Consider the following 19,760-nt stretch of genomic DNA (forward strand, 5'->3'; position numbering starts at 1 on the left):
TAGTGTAGCAAATATTGTATAGAAAAGCCCATCTTTGTAAACAACATTGTTTACAAGTTGCTCGGTTGCATGAAATGAAATACAAGTTTACGAGAATGAATGTTTACATCACAATTAAAATCAAGAATTTTCATTTATGTGCATCATATTGAACAGAAATTTAAACTACTTTTTTGAACTGTGTATATCATACAAGTTTAGATTATAGATCGTGTAAATTTATGAGACATGTCATACAATATTCCATATATTGTATGCAACTGTCCACTTTTGTTTGCAAAATTTCTTGCAAGCTGCTAGTTAACGTGAAAAGGAAGTTTACATGTTTGAATGTTTGCATGCATGGATGTTTACATCGCCAGTAAAATTCAGAATTTTTTTGTGTGCAGGAAAATTCAGAAACACTAAAAAAGCTGCAATTTATACCACGTTTATAAAAAAAAGATCTTTGTTGCGGTGCTCATCTCTGAGTGATGTGACCCACTTTATACCTGTTAACTGGGGCCACATTATAGAACCAAGTGGAAATGACTGTTTTTAAACAAGCATTCATACGAAAAACGCAACGTTTCGACTCCCCTAATACACCGTTCGAAAAATTCATGTAAATTTCTTTGAGATATAACGCACATAAAATTAACGCTAGATTTAGCATAAATTTACGCGATATTTCGTGTAAATTTAAACGCAATATCACATAAATTAACAATATTGTTTGCAAGCTTGTAAACGATTTCGCTTTTTTGCCAAGTATAGCTCAAAATTAAACGAAGGGAGATTTTTGCGAAAGTTAAAATCCAGCCCTTTAATCTCCGATTTTTAAAGGGAAGTGAATATGTCGTTCCATATCGTTAAGATTTTCATGAATAATGGCAAGACCAATTAGTACTTCACGTAGATACCAGTGCTTCTACATGAAGAGTTAAAACAAAACAAAATCTGGAGATCTCCAAATGATCCCGTTCACACGCCTACACAGCAAAAAAATAATTTTGATATCACATCAAAGTGGATGCACTACAATCACGTCGAAAATTTCATGTAATTTTTATGACCATATAAATAAACAAATGCAGTAAAAGCTGCGTAATGTCAGTTCATGCATTGTATTAATGATAATTTTGTCCTTTTTAGCAAGTAATATTACACCATATTTTCGACATGATTGTAGTGCATCCACTTTGACGTGATATCAAAATTATTTTTTTGCTGTGTAGAATAATGATGGTAACAAACAAGAATAATTAACAATACATCGTGGTAAATCTATAAATTAATAAACCAGGCTTTAATAACTTCGTGCAAATCTTGAAGATGCAAATAACTTGACGTGAGCCAATCCATATTTTAAATTAACGACCGATTATTTTTTAGAGAAAAGTTTGGTTTCTTTTAATAATATTATAAGTTTAGATTCGTTGACTGGATCATTCCGCAGAATGCTCTGAATGTTTGTATCTAGGTCCAATTTCATTCGTTAAGTTTCAAACTGCGGACAATTTATTAGTAGATGTTCCACCGTTAGAGGAACCTGGCAGAACTGGCATGTTGGTTGAGGAGAGGATGATATGTAGAGGTCATAACTTTAATAACTTGATGAAAAGAACAATTGTTGAAAAGTAGTCATGAGCAGGGTTGTTCAATAACCGTCGATAACACCTGCATTTACGTTTGATACGCACATTTCCCATTGCAGACGTTAACGCTAACGTTATCGACGGTTATCGATTAACAACCCTATTCATGAGCAGTTAATTTTATGAATCAATAAATATTGAATTCAGTTCACATTTCAAATACAGTCAAGTCTCATTCTCAAGTGGGAAATGTGTCCCATGCAAAATTACAAAATTACGGTGGTGAATTTATTACTAGTTCCAAATTATTTCGTAGTTCAAATATTTATTAAGAAATAGTTTACTGAAATAAGGTATACACTGGAGTCGCTTTTTACGCGGGGGAAACGTTCCGCGTAAAAAAAACCGCGTAAAAAAAACTACCGAGATTTTGATTTTTCACATGTTTAAATATTTTTTATAAATCGGATTTTGATGTCATTCGTAATTATAGCATGCCATGGTCCATATAGACATATTTTAAAAAATTCTGTATTTACACCAAAAATTGTGATTTTTTTAAAAGTTTGCCATTCGATTACCTATAGCTTGAAACGGATAATGTGATTGGAATCAAGTCGATACGTTGTATCGTTGTCGAGAAATCGATAAAAACGTACCGCGTAAATTGCGACTCAGCGGTACTAACCGCGTTAAAAAAAACCGTGTAAAAAAACCGTGTAAAAAAACCGTGTAAAAAAACCTCGTAAAAAAAACGCGTAAAAAAACCACGTAAAAAAATACTTCAGTGTATCTTTAGTTCTCTCTATCGTTTTCTCGTTCTTTCTCTTTCTCTCTCATTCTCTCTCATTCTCATATTTACTCATGCTCATGGAATCAAAAATATCTCCAAATGACAAAATGACAACCGATCAACGAACCGAATAATAACGCTATGTCAGAAGTGCAAAGCAATAATGATGTAATCTTCTTCCTTCTTTTTCATGACAAGCAGCCCGTGCGACACAACTCACTCGGGGCGGTAGAAGGAAACGAGCAAATTGTTGGCAAGCTGCTTCACGAAGTAAAGCCGAACATGATACACGTGTGTTAATGGGAATTTTTTTGTTCTGTCTTTTCTCGATTCATATCAAGCTATGTCCTCATCCGTGTATATTGCAACAAAGCAGGCAAGCAATATATCATTATCCTTCTACTACGCGGATCGAGCTATGTTACAGAGCGAGTTTGTCATGGTAGTCGTAGCAACCATTTTGTCTGTATAGTTGGTTGCTTTATGTGTTTGGATTCGCTGGTCATGCTGCATCTTTCAGAGCAAGGATGCTGATTGCGATAGATCAATTTGCAAGCGTTAGTCCATATGCAGGAACAACACTATGCAATATAGCTCAAGAACTAGTGAAATAGGTAAGCGTGATTACCTCTCACCCGAGCAGGCCTGGGTTCAATCCCAGTCTGCGCCCCCGGGAAGTAAAGCCGTTGGTCCCCGGTTCATGAGTTGATGGGTCGATAGGTAGGGTCCAGGTGTTGGAGCTGCCTCCCTGGTGTCGGTAGCATTGGTGCTCAGCACGGAAAACAAGATCGACGGAAAACGAATCAAAAAAAAAAAACGAGTGAAGTTATCGCAAAATGGACAAAATTTCAAAATCTACCTTTATGGTCACAGAATTAGTTCATCATTCGATATTTTGGACTTAGACCTCTTGTGCCACGTGTAAATGTCAAAGAAAAAGCTAAATTTTTCATATGTCACTTAAATAGCCCCAATAATCAATTGCCACATGGGAAAATATGTCTCTGAACGATTTTGTAAAATAAGCCCCACCCTACTGGGCACCCTAACGTACATTCAAAAAACCTTAATATTATAAGAAATTTCGAAATACAGTTGTGTTCGATAAAATAGCAGCGCAGCCAAATTTTATACAAAATGGTCAACTTTGACATGATATAACTTTTTAAAATTATGATCAATTGAGCTGAGACGTCCGCCAAAGAACTACAATTATGTTCAATTTTACGATTACAAAATATTAAATTTTTAAAAGCACCTGCCGGAAAGTGAGACACCAGGTAAAATTGTTCAAAATAATAGCAGTAGTAATAATTTTTATTTCAGCTTAATTTAAAGATTTTAAATTTTACATTTCTCAAAATTCTAACAAACCCCCCCCCCCCCCAATTAACAAATGTACATAATAGTTAAAAATGTTTAAAATATTTGGAGCACGTAAATTTTCAAATAAAAAACTACTATTATTATGAACAATTTTACCTGGTGTCTCACTTTCCGGCAGGTGCTTCAAAAAATTTAATATTTTGTAATCGTAAAATTGAACATGTAGTTCTTTGGTGGACGTTTCAGCTCAATTGATCATAATTTAAAAAAGTTATATCATGTCAAAGTTGACCATTTTTTTATGAAAATCGGCATGCGCTGCTATTTTATCGAACACAGCTGTATAATGAGAAAAAGGACGCTACAAGAAATCACCATAAACTTATGTCAATCAATGCAACAAAGTCTGAATCAGATCAATAAAAAGCCACATTCGACACCACCTTTGCAATAAATTTTCTGCGTCGCAAATCACCGATTCATGTCTCACAAAACGCAAGATTGATGTGTTGTTTCATCCGAACGAACGCCATGATGATGTGCCGAATGATTCCAAAACACGTTAAAGTCCCGTCAACATAGCTCATCTCTATCGTGTCAGATCAAAGCACCTGGGAACCGCCTCTGTTTGGACGCCAACCATGATCATGATGATGCTGATGATCTGCACCCATAACACATGTGATCATCGTGGTCGATATCAAACATGCAGTGCGACAAGCTTTCCATTATTGTCCGTGCGGTTATCTCACTACATAACCCAGCAAAAGAGAGCACCGCCGACAGATTAATGGTCACCAATGATGCGTCTTTAGCGCTGAGGTTCGTACATACAAGCCCCGAGCGTGCACCCGAGGAGAAAATGATTGACATCAAATTACTTTTTCCCGCAATTAAAAATAATTTTTGTGACTTTATAAGGCACGGCAGGAATTTATTAGAAGCTATGTCCGGATTTATTGCAGCCTATCAATCGCGTATCGGATTGGATCGGATCGGGTCTGCCGCGGCGGCGCTGATTGGTCAGGAACGCACACGGACACTCGGGCGGGCGGGTTGATCAAAGGATTTGTAGATATGTAGGAATCAATATATCGGTAAACATTTGTGGTCAAGCGGTTCGGTAGTTTTCTTTTGGAAACAACAACATGGTGCAAAGTAGTACACAGTATAACATGTTTAAACTGGTGATGTAAACTTCCAAGCGTGTTAATTTGTTTAATTTTTATCATTTGACACAAACAAGCCAGGTGTAATAATATTGTTTGCAAGTATTTAAAACGACAGGCAATTTAAACGCATCAGATTGAACAGAGATTCACACTACAGTTTCAAACTGTGCAGATTCCTGTAGGTAGATCTATCAACTTTTTTTATATTCTTTCTGCACCAAAATCAAAGGATGCAGACTGTGTGTGTTTACTGACAACACTAATGTGAGGCAGATATCAAATTTCATTTTCATGATTCTACACGGCAAAATCAAACATAATGTATCCAATAATGTAATCCCATTAAAGAATGCTAAAAGTGACGATGAATTGCACGAAGCGTAAGAAGTCATAAATTCAAACTCAATTATGAATAAACATGACGCAATTGATCAAGACGTTTAATTTCATGTAAAATTACTTGTTTATACTCGTTGATCACCTGAGCCGTCGGGGACAAACACCGTCGGTGACACCGGCCGACGCAGCAAACTGGTTCCTAATCAGATAATTACCCCTCGCAGCAATTAAACTCCACTCTCCCGATGTTTCATTAAAAAAAAATCATAATTTATTTACTCTGCTCAGTGCTTCCCTCGTGCGATTTCTTGCCCTCCCTCCCTGCTTAGCAGGCAGTCATCCATCTTATTTCCAGGAATAAAAAAAAATTAAACTTAACCACACAGACCAGCATGAATTCGCCAGTCGAGAGAGTTTCTGGTCGTGGCGTCCCATCTCGTGCTCTCCGCGGGCTGCTGCCGATGACTTCCAACTTGGGTTGACTGTCTCGACACCTTGTAACATTTAATTCAGTCGGTTGTAAAGACACACAAAGTGCAAAAAAGCGCCACAGAATTAACCAGCCAAGTGGAGCCAAAGGAAACGGGGAACAGATAGGCGACGGCGACGACCCCTACTGGAGCTCTTAATCGGCTGGCTCGTTTACACCCATTGCATCCATCTAAACTCGGAGCTCCTTATAAGCCAGTTCCCGCCGTCGGTCGATACGGTGTAAGATGATAAGCGCCCATATAGTGAAATGGGCACATACAACACACATACACACACAGACTAAGAACAAACATTAAAAATTCATCATCGTAAAACATACAATTATGAAAATTAAACCATTAATTTCAATTTAATTAATTGATATCATATCATTAAAGAATTATAAATAAATTAAAGTGATACGAGTTCGAGCACATCGACTTTCATTGGGCATTGGCGGGGCTCTCATACCGACATGTTGCGCAGAAGTGTTGTCGCGAGCGTCGGATCCTGCCTGGAGCGGTGCTTCCGTCTCTTCCGTTGCCGGTGCTAACTGTGGTACCTTTGCATTGTAGCCATACCTACAGTAAAGGTATTCCGTTCGGGTTCTGGACGATTGGTGGCGACGGCATGGTTTTTTTTTTTATCCTACACATTATGCTTAAAAATGCGAAACTCCCGTTCCGAAACAGCATGTGGTAACGGGCCTGATTGGACAGATGGGTGTGCGTTTGGCTGCACAGGCGACGAACCTTCTGCCTAATTACTATTCAATAGGCGGCCAGTGGTCAACTAGATTGCACGGGGGTCGTTCAATAATGACGTCCACACTTGTATGGGGAGAACGGGTCCAGTATATGACCAGTTGAGCAATGGTTGCCTCTATAAATATTGTGATATTTATACCTGTTTAGACTCTTCCGAAATCACGATTATCACAGTCGAATTTTGCACTTAATTTCGCTATGTCAAATGTATGCAAGCAAGATGCATTTGTGGCACCCTATAAGAAAACAGTTACCTTGTTGTGTCAGTGTGATCGACTGTGATAATTGATCATTTTGTCAAGCTTCTGCATTCATGTTCCATCAGATGTCACTGTTGTTGTGACATCTATCGGAAACTACACACAATGTGTTTTCCTATAATTGTTCACAGATGAAACTGCAGTGCAAAACATGTCTGGTACCTCTATATATGCAATTAGATTATTATTCAAAGTCCCTCCTTTTTACACATTCTGCACACAAAATAGCTCACCCCTCACAGAATTTCCCGCCGATTTTTATGTATGGGGCTTTTTATCTTTTGCGCAGAATATGTAAAAAGGAGGGATTTCATATGTTAAAGCAAATGCATATATAGAGGTACCAGACATGTTTTGTAGTGTCAGGTACTCTATTTTGTAATCTGTGAAAGGGAAATCACAAATCGAATGTCAACAAAATACATGGCATTTTGAGAGATTGAGGTCATGAGAGCAAATTTTCTCTCAAATTGGAATTTTTTGGCTCTCTGGAAACTGGTAGTAAAGCAGGTAAAACTGTTTGATGGAAAATCATTTTTAATTAATTGTAGCTTGTTTAACAATGATTTCCGGGAAAAAAAACTGAACAACAAAGTCCCTGATTAATTTCTCTAGGTTGCCGTTCACTTTTTTCACCTGAATATGCACCGAAAGCGAATTATTCCCACTTCTCTCAATTTCTATATGGGGATTTTTATCGCTTCCTACCAGCGAAACAGCGCCATCTCTGTGAAAAATGGTCGAACAAAATGATTATTTGGCAAATCAATGTTGGCACTCGTGGAGAATAAAAGAACTATGAGAGTGATGATGGTTTCAAAATTTTACTCGATGAGATATACGAGTGCAATCCTAAAATGCTTTTATTTTGCAAATGGAGAATGTTATTTAAATCTGGTTAGTGCAAACTAACAATGCCATTCGATAAAAGAAGTTTGCTCTTTCAGATTATGGTGTGCTTTGATTCTCGAGGGATTTGCGTTTAAAGTCATTTTTTACGTTTGGTTGTTCCGCCTATTTCAATTGTTGGTCTAGAAATCGTTTCATTTTGTATTTACTATTCACTCACACGCATACAATATCAGAAACGGGCAGTAGCTTGCGCGAGCCGCACTGATTTCGTTCGTATTCTCTTTGCTTCTATTTTCTTCGATGTGCAAAACAAACAGCTGAGCTTAACATGAATGATTTTGAGTGTAGTTTTGATGATGATTCCTCACTTGTAATTTTCTGCATGCTGAGTCTTTTACGATTGCATTCTGCAGTGTAAACTGAGTGAGAATTTTTCAGAAAGTTCCACTTTTTATTTTCTAGCTTTAAAGCTAAATTGACACATTTCATTTGGTATTAACATGGAGAAAAGTATTATACTTAACACATAAATGTAAGCGTCTCGCAAATACTGTAAAAATGTGGTGGTTTGAATCATCAAGCCAAACAATATCTCACTCGGCTATTTAAATCGTTAGCGTTCGGTTTTCACGCATTCAATCGTGTTTTCCCTCAGAAGCAGCGAATCCAAACACATAAAGCAACCAACGATACAGACAAAATGGTTGCTACGACTACCATGACAAACTCGCTCTGTAACATAGCTCGATCCGCGTAGTAGAAGGATAATGATATATTGCTTGCCTGCTTTATTGCAATATACACGGATGAGGACATAGCTTGATATGAATCGAGAAAAGACATAACAAAAAAATTCCCGTTAACACACGTGTATCATGTTCGGCTTTACTTCGTGAAGCAGCTTGCCAACAATTTGCTCGTTTCCTTTTACCGTCCCGAGTGAGTTGTGTCGCACGAGCTGCTTGTCATGAAAAAGAAGGAAGAAGATTATATCATTATTGCTTTGCACTTCTGACATAGCGTTATTATTCGGTTCGTTGATCGCTTGTCATTTTGTCATTTGATGATATTTTTGATTGACTTATAAATCACATAAAGTGCAGGGAACAGTCGTTTTAAAACGCAGTAGAGTTCGGTCGAGATAGCTTAAAAGATGTGCAATATTTGTACGCTGGTAAAATCATCGTGTCAGTCGTAGTTTACTATGTTAAGTAAGAGGCACGGTAGCCCAAAATTATGAAAGATTTATGGGTTCTATTCTCGTCTTACGCAGGGACCAAATCAAAACAACGAGCGTCGCGTAAAAGTAGAATTTAATGAAGGCATAAGCGCTTTTTCGTAGCTTTTTTGTCTCCAGTTTTAAAAGATCATCGGTCGTAGAGGCTTATTCTTGAATAAATCCCTGGTCCTATCACATTAAGAAGACTTATAGTAACATCGCTTGTTTATCGTGTGTTTTGTGAAACTTAACATCCTCATCAACGTCACCGTCGGGGCCGAATTTGAATAGTTGCAATAACAACGCGATCGTAGCTTGTATGATGTGATATGAGGGGCTTGGTGGCCTTAGAGCAACCATTTTTGCTTACTTAGTAGAATATAATGAGTTTAAGTCCATCCACGTTAAAGATTATTTAATCGCTTTGTTTGTTAATGTAAATATATTGGAATAACAACAAATCGATCATTGGTGTGTTGTAATAAAAAAGGTGCTTAGTGAGCAGAAGACCTTGGGTTCAATCTCAAGCTCCTTCCCGTAAGAGGATCGTTAGCATATCAATTCAGCTGATCGTTTACCAAAACCACTAGCGTATACAAGAATCTTGTTAAGGCGGGGCAATTTTTCAATGGTGCATTTTATCTGGGGATGTGGAGTACTCCTAAGTGTGTGGTGGATGGTGCTGTCTACCCCCACTGTTTTCATACTGTTCAATTCAGCTAATTTTATTTTTGTTTTGCTCCGGTGGTGGTTCATCTTCTTCAATGGAAACTGCTTTCAGACAGCCAATGGAATTGGCAATTTAATCCCATCGGCAATGTCGATGATGATCAGTTCGTCAAATGGTTGCAATAGTAGGGCTTTAACCGAAATGATACATTTTCTGCAATGTTGTTGCCTTGGTGGTTGGATTCAGCTGAAGTCACTTCAGATGGTGGTGATAGCACCGACAAACTGACATGAATGACCAATAAGAATCGTATTCTCCTTTCGCATGCACACTGCGTCGACAAGTACAAGGTTCAACTAGTGCGCAGAGCAATGAACAAACAGTATATTGCTCTTGATCTTGTTAAAAAATGAACTAGCCTAAGGCTAAAAATCTCTAAAATAAAGATTTAAAAAAAATCTTGATTTGTTGAGTACTTGGCACTGATAAATACTGCAATACAGTCCTCTGGAATTATTTTTAGCACTATTGTTAACTTTTACTCAGAACACCTTGGAACTAAAATTTCCTCAGAGTTTCAGAAGAATTTTCTCAGTATTATCCAGAAATTATTTCCGGGATGAGCTAGAAATTATCGGTACTCTCTTGAAATTTTCCTCAAAATACCTTTGGAATTTCACGCAACAATAAATTTTCTCGGTATTCTTGAAATTATCTTGAAACTATCTGTAGGATTCACTACAAATTATTCGCAGAATTTTCTTGGAATACTCCCCAGAAATCCTTTGGAACTGTCCTCAGAATTCAATACCCTTGAGGATCTTCTCGGACTTTTTTAGAACTTTCTTAAAGCTCTTTTGAAATTCTTCTCAGAAGTCCACTGGAATTTTATTAAGAACTTTTCATGATTTTTTCTCAGAACACCTTAGAGTTTCAGAAGTTATCCCTGGAATTTGCTTGAAATTTTGCTTCAAACCCCTTTGGAATTTCACTCAAAATTTTATTTTCTTGTTATTCTTTTCGAAATTATCTTGGTAATATCTGCAGGATGCACTAGAAATTATCCGCAGATTTTTTTTTATGGTATCATGCTCAGAAATCTTTTCTTTTGGAACTGTTCTCAGAATTCAATACCCTTGAGGTTCTTCTCGGAAGTCAAGTTTAAGTTATCCGGCCATACGAAACTTTTTAGTTTTTCTACCAGATATGTTCAATAAAGCTTGCCCAGAACTGTGCAATTTTTGCATCAGGAATTTTCAATTCAGCTTGCCCTTCCATGCAGCAGAATGTAGCAAATCTTACAATACAAAGACATTTTCAATACAAACTTGCCCCAGAAAATTTTACACCAGAAAATTTCAATACCAGAATGATGCAAATTTTCTACCATTAATGTTCAATAAAAATTGCTTCTCCAATCTTCTGATTGAGTGTTCATTCAGCTGTCGACAGAAGCAGACCACTCTCAATGTGTGTCACGCGATCGTCTGTTTACTCGGCAGCAACCATTGTGTGGTCCTCCGCATTGTTCTTCATCAGCAGTTCTTTCAGTCGATGCGTCGTCGACTGCGGAAAGCAACCGTTTCGTGATGAATGTGTGACTGCTGACCACGTTTTGCGTCCATTGCTGCAATGGAAGCGCTCTGACCCCCGTTTGCGAATCTGCCATACAATGAAACCACTGGAAGCGGCTCCCGTTCTGGTGGAGGAGGCTTATTCGATAGCGGAAGATAAAATATTTATTGTGTTGTACCTTTTGACTATAGTTTTAAGATGTATTGTATAGTAAAAACAATCCTCGGCTCTGTAAAGTTAATTTGGTTGAACCTTATCAAATAAATTAATAAACATAAAAAAAAAATCTTCTGATTGGTCTTTTTCCATTTTCCACCAGACATTTTTAATGTAGCTTGCTTCTCCTATCGTCAGAATGTTGCAAGTTTTCCACCAAATAAAACTTGCCCCTGTTTTCAAATTTTTCATCATAAATTTTCAGTAAAGCAGCTTCCCCCCAATCATCAGGTTGGTGCAAAATTTACACCAGAAATTATTATTAAAGTTTCTTTCTCTATGCAGCAGAAGGATGCAAATTTATGACCAAAAATTTTCCGAAAAGCTTGCCAACCCGTTCACCAGAATGGTGCAGATTTTCCACCAGAAATTTTCAATATAGTTTAATTAAAAATAAAGCTTGTGCCTTCATTTACCACACCAGTCCAAGTTTTCCACCAGAAATTTTCTGTTCATTTCATTTATCAGAGCGATGCCAATTTTTCACCAGAAATTTTCAATAAAGCATGCTCCTCCATTCACCAGAACGGTGCACCAAAAATTGTCAGTGAAGTTTGTTTCACCATGTACCTTTGTGGTGCTATTTTCAATGCAAATTTGAATGTTTCTACATTCACCACAGTGTTGCAAATTTTCCACCAGAAACTTTCAGTTAAATGTGCATCTCCAAATGTTTAGCGTGATTCAATTTTTCCACCAGAGTTATTCATTTTGATTAGTCACCTTGATGATATTTTTACACCAGAGATATTCGATTAAAAGCTTTTTCTTCGATTTACCACCATGAACGTGAATTCTTAATCCTTAAATTTACCCTCTTCTTTTAACCCTCCATGAACCACATTGAAAAAAAAATCACACAATAAATTTTTTGTATGCACCAACAAATTTCATTGAAGTTTGTCCCTTCATGCACATTTGTGGTGAAATTTTCAGACACAATCTCAAAGGAATTGACGCCAAAAATGTTTTCAGTTCCAGTGCCCTTATTTTATGAAATGAAGTTATTTTACCTTCAAATCAAGTTATCAAGAAATCAAGTTATTTCATATAAAAATTTTGTCAATGTGGAAATAAAAATCTTATTTATAAAAGAGGGGGCAATTGCCCTACCTGGCCCCATCCTGTGCACGCCAGTGACCAAAACGAATCCTGCTGCAAACACAACCCTTTTATCCAAAATCCCAGTGATTTCTCGTGCAAGTGCAGAAGATTTCTCGGCTTCCTACATAGCGGGTATCACGTAAACACATTCCTACCCATTCATTTCTTGACCTGTGTTCGGGCGCGGCTGGCGCTGGTATTGCCTAGTTTGGGATCATCTGTTTTTACACATTGAGGATGATTGCTAGTCCCAAGCATCGTCTATTGGTTCTTTGTATAATAACAGCTGATCTGACAATAACAGAGTAGCATCCGTGGGTGGTCAATCATGCTCATGCTCATGCTCTAAATCACATAAAGAGCACGAAATCAGCGATGACTCCATTTGCCTTATAAATGTTTTTCCAGGTTTGTGCAGGAAATACTTCCCGAATATGAGAAAAGTAAAAATTGGATTCACTCAGTCTATTGGTACTGCTCCTAGAATGAGTAAAATTTTCGACAAATTTCCTCATTTTCCGGCAGATTTGAGATTTTTTACACAGGAAACCATCAGGCAAATTTACTTATCGCTGCGTACCTGCACTTTTGGTGATTGAGAGTGGTATCCCGAGCAGGAGAAAACAACTAATTAATACCTAATTCTGACCTGATACCAACAATTAGTATTGATCAGCATGACATAAGGAGGTAAAATACCAAAGAATAATACCAACAAATTACGTGCAAAATACTTTGTAAATAACAAAAATTGATATTTAGATACCAAAAGAATACCTGTGTGGTATTGTTTTGGTATTGCATTATCAAAATTTGGTATTGGGATGGTATTTCGGGAACATTTTTTTGTTATAATTTTTTTGGTATTTTTCCTCTTATGTCAGGCTCATCCATACCAATTTAAGGTATCGAGGTATTCGTTCCTGCTTGGGATACTAGGTATACTTTCAGGAATTGACCATTTTCCCAGTGAATCTGAATTTCCTCAGAGCCACCTCTCACGGGTTTTCCCATTCCCGAGCAGGAACCGATAGTTAATCGATAACAAATGAATATCTTAACGAAGTATGATTCCATATCTTGGTATGCTTGTGGTATAAAACCTTGTTTTGATAGTATTCAGTTATCGAAATATTTCGTAAAATATCAAATGAATACCAAAATAACAAAAGTGTGATCTTTCTGTTTCTAGACAATAACACCTAAAAGAGTTATTGAATTGGTATTAGAAGACCTTCAAAATAACAAACTATGGTATTCTGGCATCTAAAAAAAGCGTCTGTTATCCGTTTGTTATTGTAATAACTAAATTACTTACTAGTTCGTTATTCGTAGAATATTTTTGAGGTATTATTTTTGGTAATTTACCTCTCATGTCAGCCTCACTAATACCATATTTAGGTTGCCAGTTATGCTATTTTCATGCCTGAATTTGGTATTTATAAGTTATTTTTTCCTGCTCGGGTTCCGACTGGTCAACCACAGGTCCAATTGGTTCTCTGTTAATTCCGTTCAAAAGTAGATAGACATACCTTTCAAATAGTGGTTCAATCTTAAAATTTGGTAACCAAATTGTTGAGAATCAGACATGTCAACATGCATAGCCACGCTGTTTGCAACCTTGAGGTTTTGTCAGTAAAAGTAACCCCTTGAAAAATAAAGATCCCATGGTGTTGTATTGCATAAGAGTTTGAATATATGTTAAACATCTTGAAGTTAATCGCTTCCAAAAAACCTCATAATGCATCTCATTATGCGTCTGCTAAACTTAACAGTGACCAGCATTTAAGACAACATCAAGTGACATTAAAGTCAAATTTAATTTAAGTTCATGTTCCAACCGGCTTACAAGCAGACCACATGCAAATTCGGACTTAAAACTTATCCGTTGCCCAGCGCGCGCTGCTCATATCGTTCTATCAACGGCATAACATGCAACCACGACCCAAGCAAGTTGAAACAACACAGCTTAATGAAGAAAAAAAAAACTAGAGCAACAAGACTCAACTTTGTCACGTACAATTTACGATAGGAGGTAGATATACCCCTTCATCCCAACATCCCGCAGCCATGTTACCGCCAACGGTGGAGTAGATTTCCACTTAATAAAGATTTCATTCATAACGACTTGTTACCCTGCTGGTGCTGCTGCTGCTGCCTCCGTCGCGACGACTGCATAATTGAATTATGGAAACCTCCTCCAGCCAGCCAAAGTCATGCTCCTTACCGAAACGGACAACTACCTACCTACCTACTACAAGTTTGCATGATTGCTCAAGGGGGTACCACCAGTTGCAGTGTTCACTATAGTAGGATTCCTTGATGGAACAATGCGCGCGCGATGGAAAAGTGTGAAACGCGGTTTCGTTTATGCTAATTTCATGCAAATTTTCCGCTGAATTAAGCGATTTTTAATGAATGAGTGTGAGGTTTGTGTGTATGTGTTTTACAGCAAGTTGATACCTATGGCTATATGTAAGCGGTGATCAAACTACATCTGGTTGGTAGTATGATCATCGATTAACTTTAGGAGCGTAGGATCGTCGATGTGATAATATGTTACATTGTCAACCGAATTAAGACATCGAAGACTTAATGGAAAGCTTTTGTAACTTATAAAGAATCAATTTTGGAACTTATATTTCAAAGTATTTTGTATGTTGTAGTAAAACACTTATGGAGGTAATAGTAGAGTATGAACAATCCTCTGAAGCCTTCCAACTAATTAACCTAATTTTTTTTTCTGTTTCGCTTCGCAGCATACAACATGTCCACCCCGTCATCTTCGTTCCCATGGCGCTGTAACGACATTAGCTACAACGGTGTACGAGAACCATCATCATCATCATCATCATCACCTGGTAACCGCTCGGCGACATCGTTGACATCGCCGGTCACCTCCAACGGAAGCCGACAGCAAACATTCCACCGACGATCCAACCATAACCGTCTACTATCTTGACCACCACCGCCACCACCTCGGGTTCCAGTCCCGTACGGTAAACGGTCCAAAACATAAAACAGAAGCCTACAGACCGGGAACGGCAAGCCTTCCGCGTGTGGATCTTCGCTGAAAGCGACGCGAACATCAATCATCCGATAATTAATTGACACAGTTTTAACTTTAATTTATGGTCCACCTTTGAACACCCCTGTGGACGACGACGGGTGGCGGCAACGGCTGTGGCGCGTGAATCGAGAGACCAACATATCACTACTTGAGTCTTGAGCACACACCACACTCACAACGAACAACCGAGAAGAAGAAAATGCTAAAGGATCTCATTGCGGCCGAAACGGTGACACCTGAAAAATGTGCCGGATGTGGGATATCCATAAGAGATCGGTAAGTGATGGGGCATTTTGCCTCGCTCTGGTTGTTTCTGGAGTCGAAGTAGGGCTCCTGCTTTTTGGAAGCTTCTCCTTTATTCGGCAACCATCTTCGCGAAATAGGGTGATTAGTAATGCGGTGTGCGTGCTCAATCTTGTAGAAGATAAGCGGCCAATATATATCTCGTCACTTGACGCTAGTTTGCATTTAAGTCGTTCGATTCAAGGTTTTGGGGTTCACAGAATCTCAGGAGTTTATAATTCATCACCAGGAAACATTTTCTTCGATACTTTTAATTATTACCGACGTCTAAAGGCTTTACAAAATAGCATTATTGTCAAAAGCGATTTGAGGTCATTTAAATAAATGTATTTCAATAAACCCTTCGCCTGAGCAAAAAAAAAATTACGTTGTCTGTACTCCGGGGTCAATATGACCTCAAATTCAAATTGCTGTATCTTAGTGATGTTTCAATGGATTTTTGAAGTTTCAAATGTTTTGCAAAGTATATTTATTGCACTTTAAGTTAAAATTATCAAAAAATTGGGGGGCTGGTCTCTCGTAGGGAGTGATTATTGTACCATTCCTTGGCTTTAGTACGTCTCCACTGGAACTTTACGCCGACCCCCAACTTAACATATGTAACATAAGTCCTGATAAAAAATCAAAAGCATGCCATTTGAAATCAAACAATTTAATTTTAAAATCTTCTTCAGGGTATTTTATTCTATTTATAAACTGTTGAAAAATGTATTTACAGTACACTAAATGGACCATTATCTTCGATTTTTCGCAGTGTGCAGCGAAATTGTTGAATCAGGGTTTGGACAGTGTCTTTGACGATTTCTTTTAAATTTTTCTTGATTCGATCAACCAATTGTTGCTCAATTTGAGCCTCCCAGCCGTTGTCGTACACCGTAGCCTTGAGTACACCCGATTGGACGAGCCTGAGGCACGTTTGATGGATAGTCTTTTTTTGGTACAAATGGTATTTTTTGCTCAGTTCCAAAATGATGCATTTTCCATTCGCAAAAGGTTCGCGACGAAGTGCACGGCAACATTTTGGTATTTTTCTAGTTGTTGCTGTGTATATTTTAGAGCACGATGACGTTTCCGATAAATTACGTTGTATTTTTTCTATCCGATGGATTTTCATGTTTGAAACATGAAGTTTCCGTGCTAATTTAAGTGTTGATTGACCAAATTTGTTTTCAGCACTTGACAACATTTTTTGGTTGTTCTGCAACTCAATTTTGTTGGGCGACCACATTTCTTTTTATATCCTGGTTCTTTGCCATCACGACAATCCTTCAAAACACGATAAATAGTTGATTTTGATACTGGCTTGTCTTTGAACACGCTTAGAATTTCACTTGTACTGAGCCGTCCAAAAAGGTTGGCGACTTGTGCACATAAATCCAGCTTGTACGACATTTTAAATGGAAACTACTGCGCAATTTAAGTTTGACAGTTCAGTAGTAGTATAGATAAGCGTGACAAGTGTATTGGTTGACATATGTGTGTGTAAACACCTGAAAGTATTCCCAGGACTTATGTTACATATGTAAGTGCTCTTCAAGCACTTCCACAGTTGTTAATTGATAGCTATCTGCATTTTTCTCCTTCTGTTCGGGTAAATTGAACTCTTGTGATATGGCCGTATCCTTTGTTAAGAAATCTCGTCCTCCATTAATAGGAAGACTATCCCAGTAGTTGTGGTAGTTGCTAACTTTAGTTGCTATAATAGTGGAATGCATGGGTTTATTATGGATTCTACTTTTCTAGGAACACTATCACAACCATGCTTGACATAAACAGTTTTGGTAACGAAATGCTCATTTGCTAGCTTCGCACACAGTTGACGAAACATAGTTCTTTTTGAAGCAGTAGAGATTTTGGTGTGAACAGGTAAATTAAGCGTTTGGTACGATACTTTAGTTCAAATGCTACCGAACTAAGCCAATAAGAACCCATGATATGAATGAATTTGCACCCAAAATTCTCAAAAACAGAAGAAGCGCTTCGACCGAATCAATTATTATCTTTATCCAATAGGCCGAAGTGAATTCATTGGCGTTTCAAATGCGTTTCAATGCGTTAAGCCGAGTTTAGAATTTGTAGGCCGAGTTTGGCGTCAAGAATCAGTGTTAGACTTTTAATAAATTTATCAACAATTTGTTACTCTTTATCAAATCTTACGATACGTACGGAAAGGTGAATAAATATGGAAGCCATCAGTAATAATAACATTCCGTTTGGTGCTAAACTACGCAAGATTAAGAAAGACTAAGTGTGGGTTGTGCCTAAAAGGCCGTAAATGAGGTAGTGAACCCTAGATAGAAATGAGTTTAAGCGTGTTATAGATACGTAAAAAGAAGTAGATTTTAATTCTAGTAATAAACTGTATTTGTTTTTGCGTTGTAAAAATGAAGTGAGAAATGCTCGCTGCACATCTCGGACCTACTCTTTGCTTATCTATAGTAAACTACGATCCTAATCTATTAATTACTTTAGAGAAAAACACATTTCAACAACTGAGTGAAAAGTTATTAACAAATGAGCAGTTGGTATGTACAACTGTTCATGCCAATCATGATCACAACTATAGGTGCAAAAGAGTTGAAATCTTAAGGAAAGTTAAGTGTATTTCATCATTTTTGGGCTAATCTTAAGTTTGACATTAGGAAAGCTACCGATGAAAAATAATCTTATCTTCACTTTTCCGGCACAAACTGCAATTATAGGTACACCACTAACACCTTCCCTACATGATCGTCTCACAAGAATCCTCATTCAAACTGGTCAACATTTGATTGATCACGAATAAATAAATAAATAAATTGTGATGTGCCGCATCATTCGAGACGTTCTGAGACCTTTCCAAAGACGCGCCCTCTCATCAATCAATACAGTTATCCTGAGAATTCTATTTCAATTGAGATGTTCCGTATCTCCTCCAAAGATCAACCACCAGTCAGTCGGAATAGGTCTCACATGAATCCGCATTCAATCCTGATGTTGCGTATCTTTGGAAAATTCTGGGATTTCTTCAAACGTGCGCCTTCTCAGCTATCAAAATAGGTCTTCTTAGTGAGAAAAACAAATCTGAAACCTGGTGCGAAACTTTTCTTGTTTCTAATCTCAAAACCGAGGTTCATAATCGTCAATAAGAAGAGAGCTTAGGGATAGATTTCGATGTAATAGATCTTACATGTTATAATATTGTGGAATCATAAGATATTTGGATGATATTTTGTATTTTTAAGTATGAAGAAAAGGTCGTAAAGTTAGTGTTTAACACATTAAACCTGCCATTTTTTGCTTTATGAGAGTCGCCCATTGTTTCACCCATTCTTCGTGAATAGCGATCAGCAAGTCACTGATTAATCATATTATCATGCTTCTGCGTCAATTTCCCGTCAGATGTCACTAAAAAATTACGATTACACTTAGTTCCGTTGATTGTTAACAGAGAGCATTGCGGTCCAAACATGTATGGTCCCTCTAAATATGCAGTTAGATTAACATTCGGAGGTCCTCTTTTCTTACAGATATATTTCTACGATAATGATGCTTACCAAGCTCCGCCCCTTGATGGGAAATGTAATTGCATAAATAAGGGTTCAAACTTTTTCCAGGGCCAGGTACTATATTTTGTAGTCTGTGGAAGAGAATTCACATACACTCTGGTCTTTTTTACACGGGGGATACGTACCGTGTAAAAAAAAACGTGTAAAAAAGCCTACGAGATTTTGATTTTTCACATGCTTAAATGTTTTTAAAAAAAAAATCGGATTTTGATGCTATCTGTATTTAAAGCATGCTATGGTCCATACAGACATACTTAAAAATTTCTGTATTTACACCAAAAATTGTTTTTTTTTTTTTTTAAGTATGCCATTCGATTACCTATAGCTTAAAAAGGATAATGTGATTGAAATCAAGTCGATAGGTTGTATCGTTTTCGAGAAATCGTTAAAAACGTACCGTGTAAATCGCGAAAATCCGTGTAAAAAAAAAACCGCGTAACAAAAACCGTGCAAAAAAAGACTTCAGTGTATTGTGGCATCAATGTACATGGCATGTTG

General features: G+C 37.4%; 2 protein-coding genes across 2 annotated transcripts in view; one reads left to right on the forward strand and one right to left on the reverse strand.

Moving 5' to 3' along the window:
- Positions 1–19,760, reverse strand: part of LOC135704990 (uncharacterized) — a 227,944-nt gene that overhangs the window by 42,737 nt on the left and 165,447 nt on the right. The window lies entirely within an intron of this gene.
- The window catches only part of LOC135704989 (LIM/homeobox protein Lhx9-like), a 67,059-nt gene continuing 62,412 nt past the window's right edge, over positions 15,114–19,760 (forward strand). Inside the window, exon 1 of the mRNA XM_065226540.1 lies at positions 15,114–15,687. Coding sequence (XP_065082612.1) covers positions 15,611–15,687 — 77 coding nt within the window. The 5' untranslated portion in view covers positions 15,114–15,610. The remainder of the gene's footprint in view (positions 15,688–19,760) is intronic.

The sequence above is a fragment of the Ochlerotatus camptorhynchus genome, unplaced genomic scaffold, assembly GCF_037179485.1.
Source record: "Ochlerotatus camptorhynchus isolate MF236.1 unplaced genomic scaffold, CSIRO-AGI_Acam_v1.1 ptg000255l, whole genome shotgun sequence".
Classification (NCBI taxonomy): Eukaryota; Metazoa; Arthropoda; class Insecta; order Diptera; family Culicidae; genus Ochlerotatus; species Ochlerotatus camptorhynchus.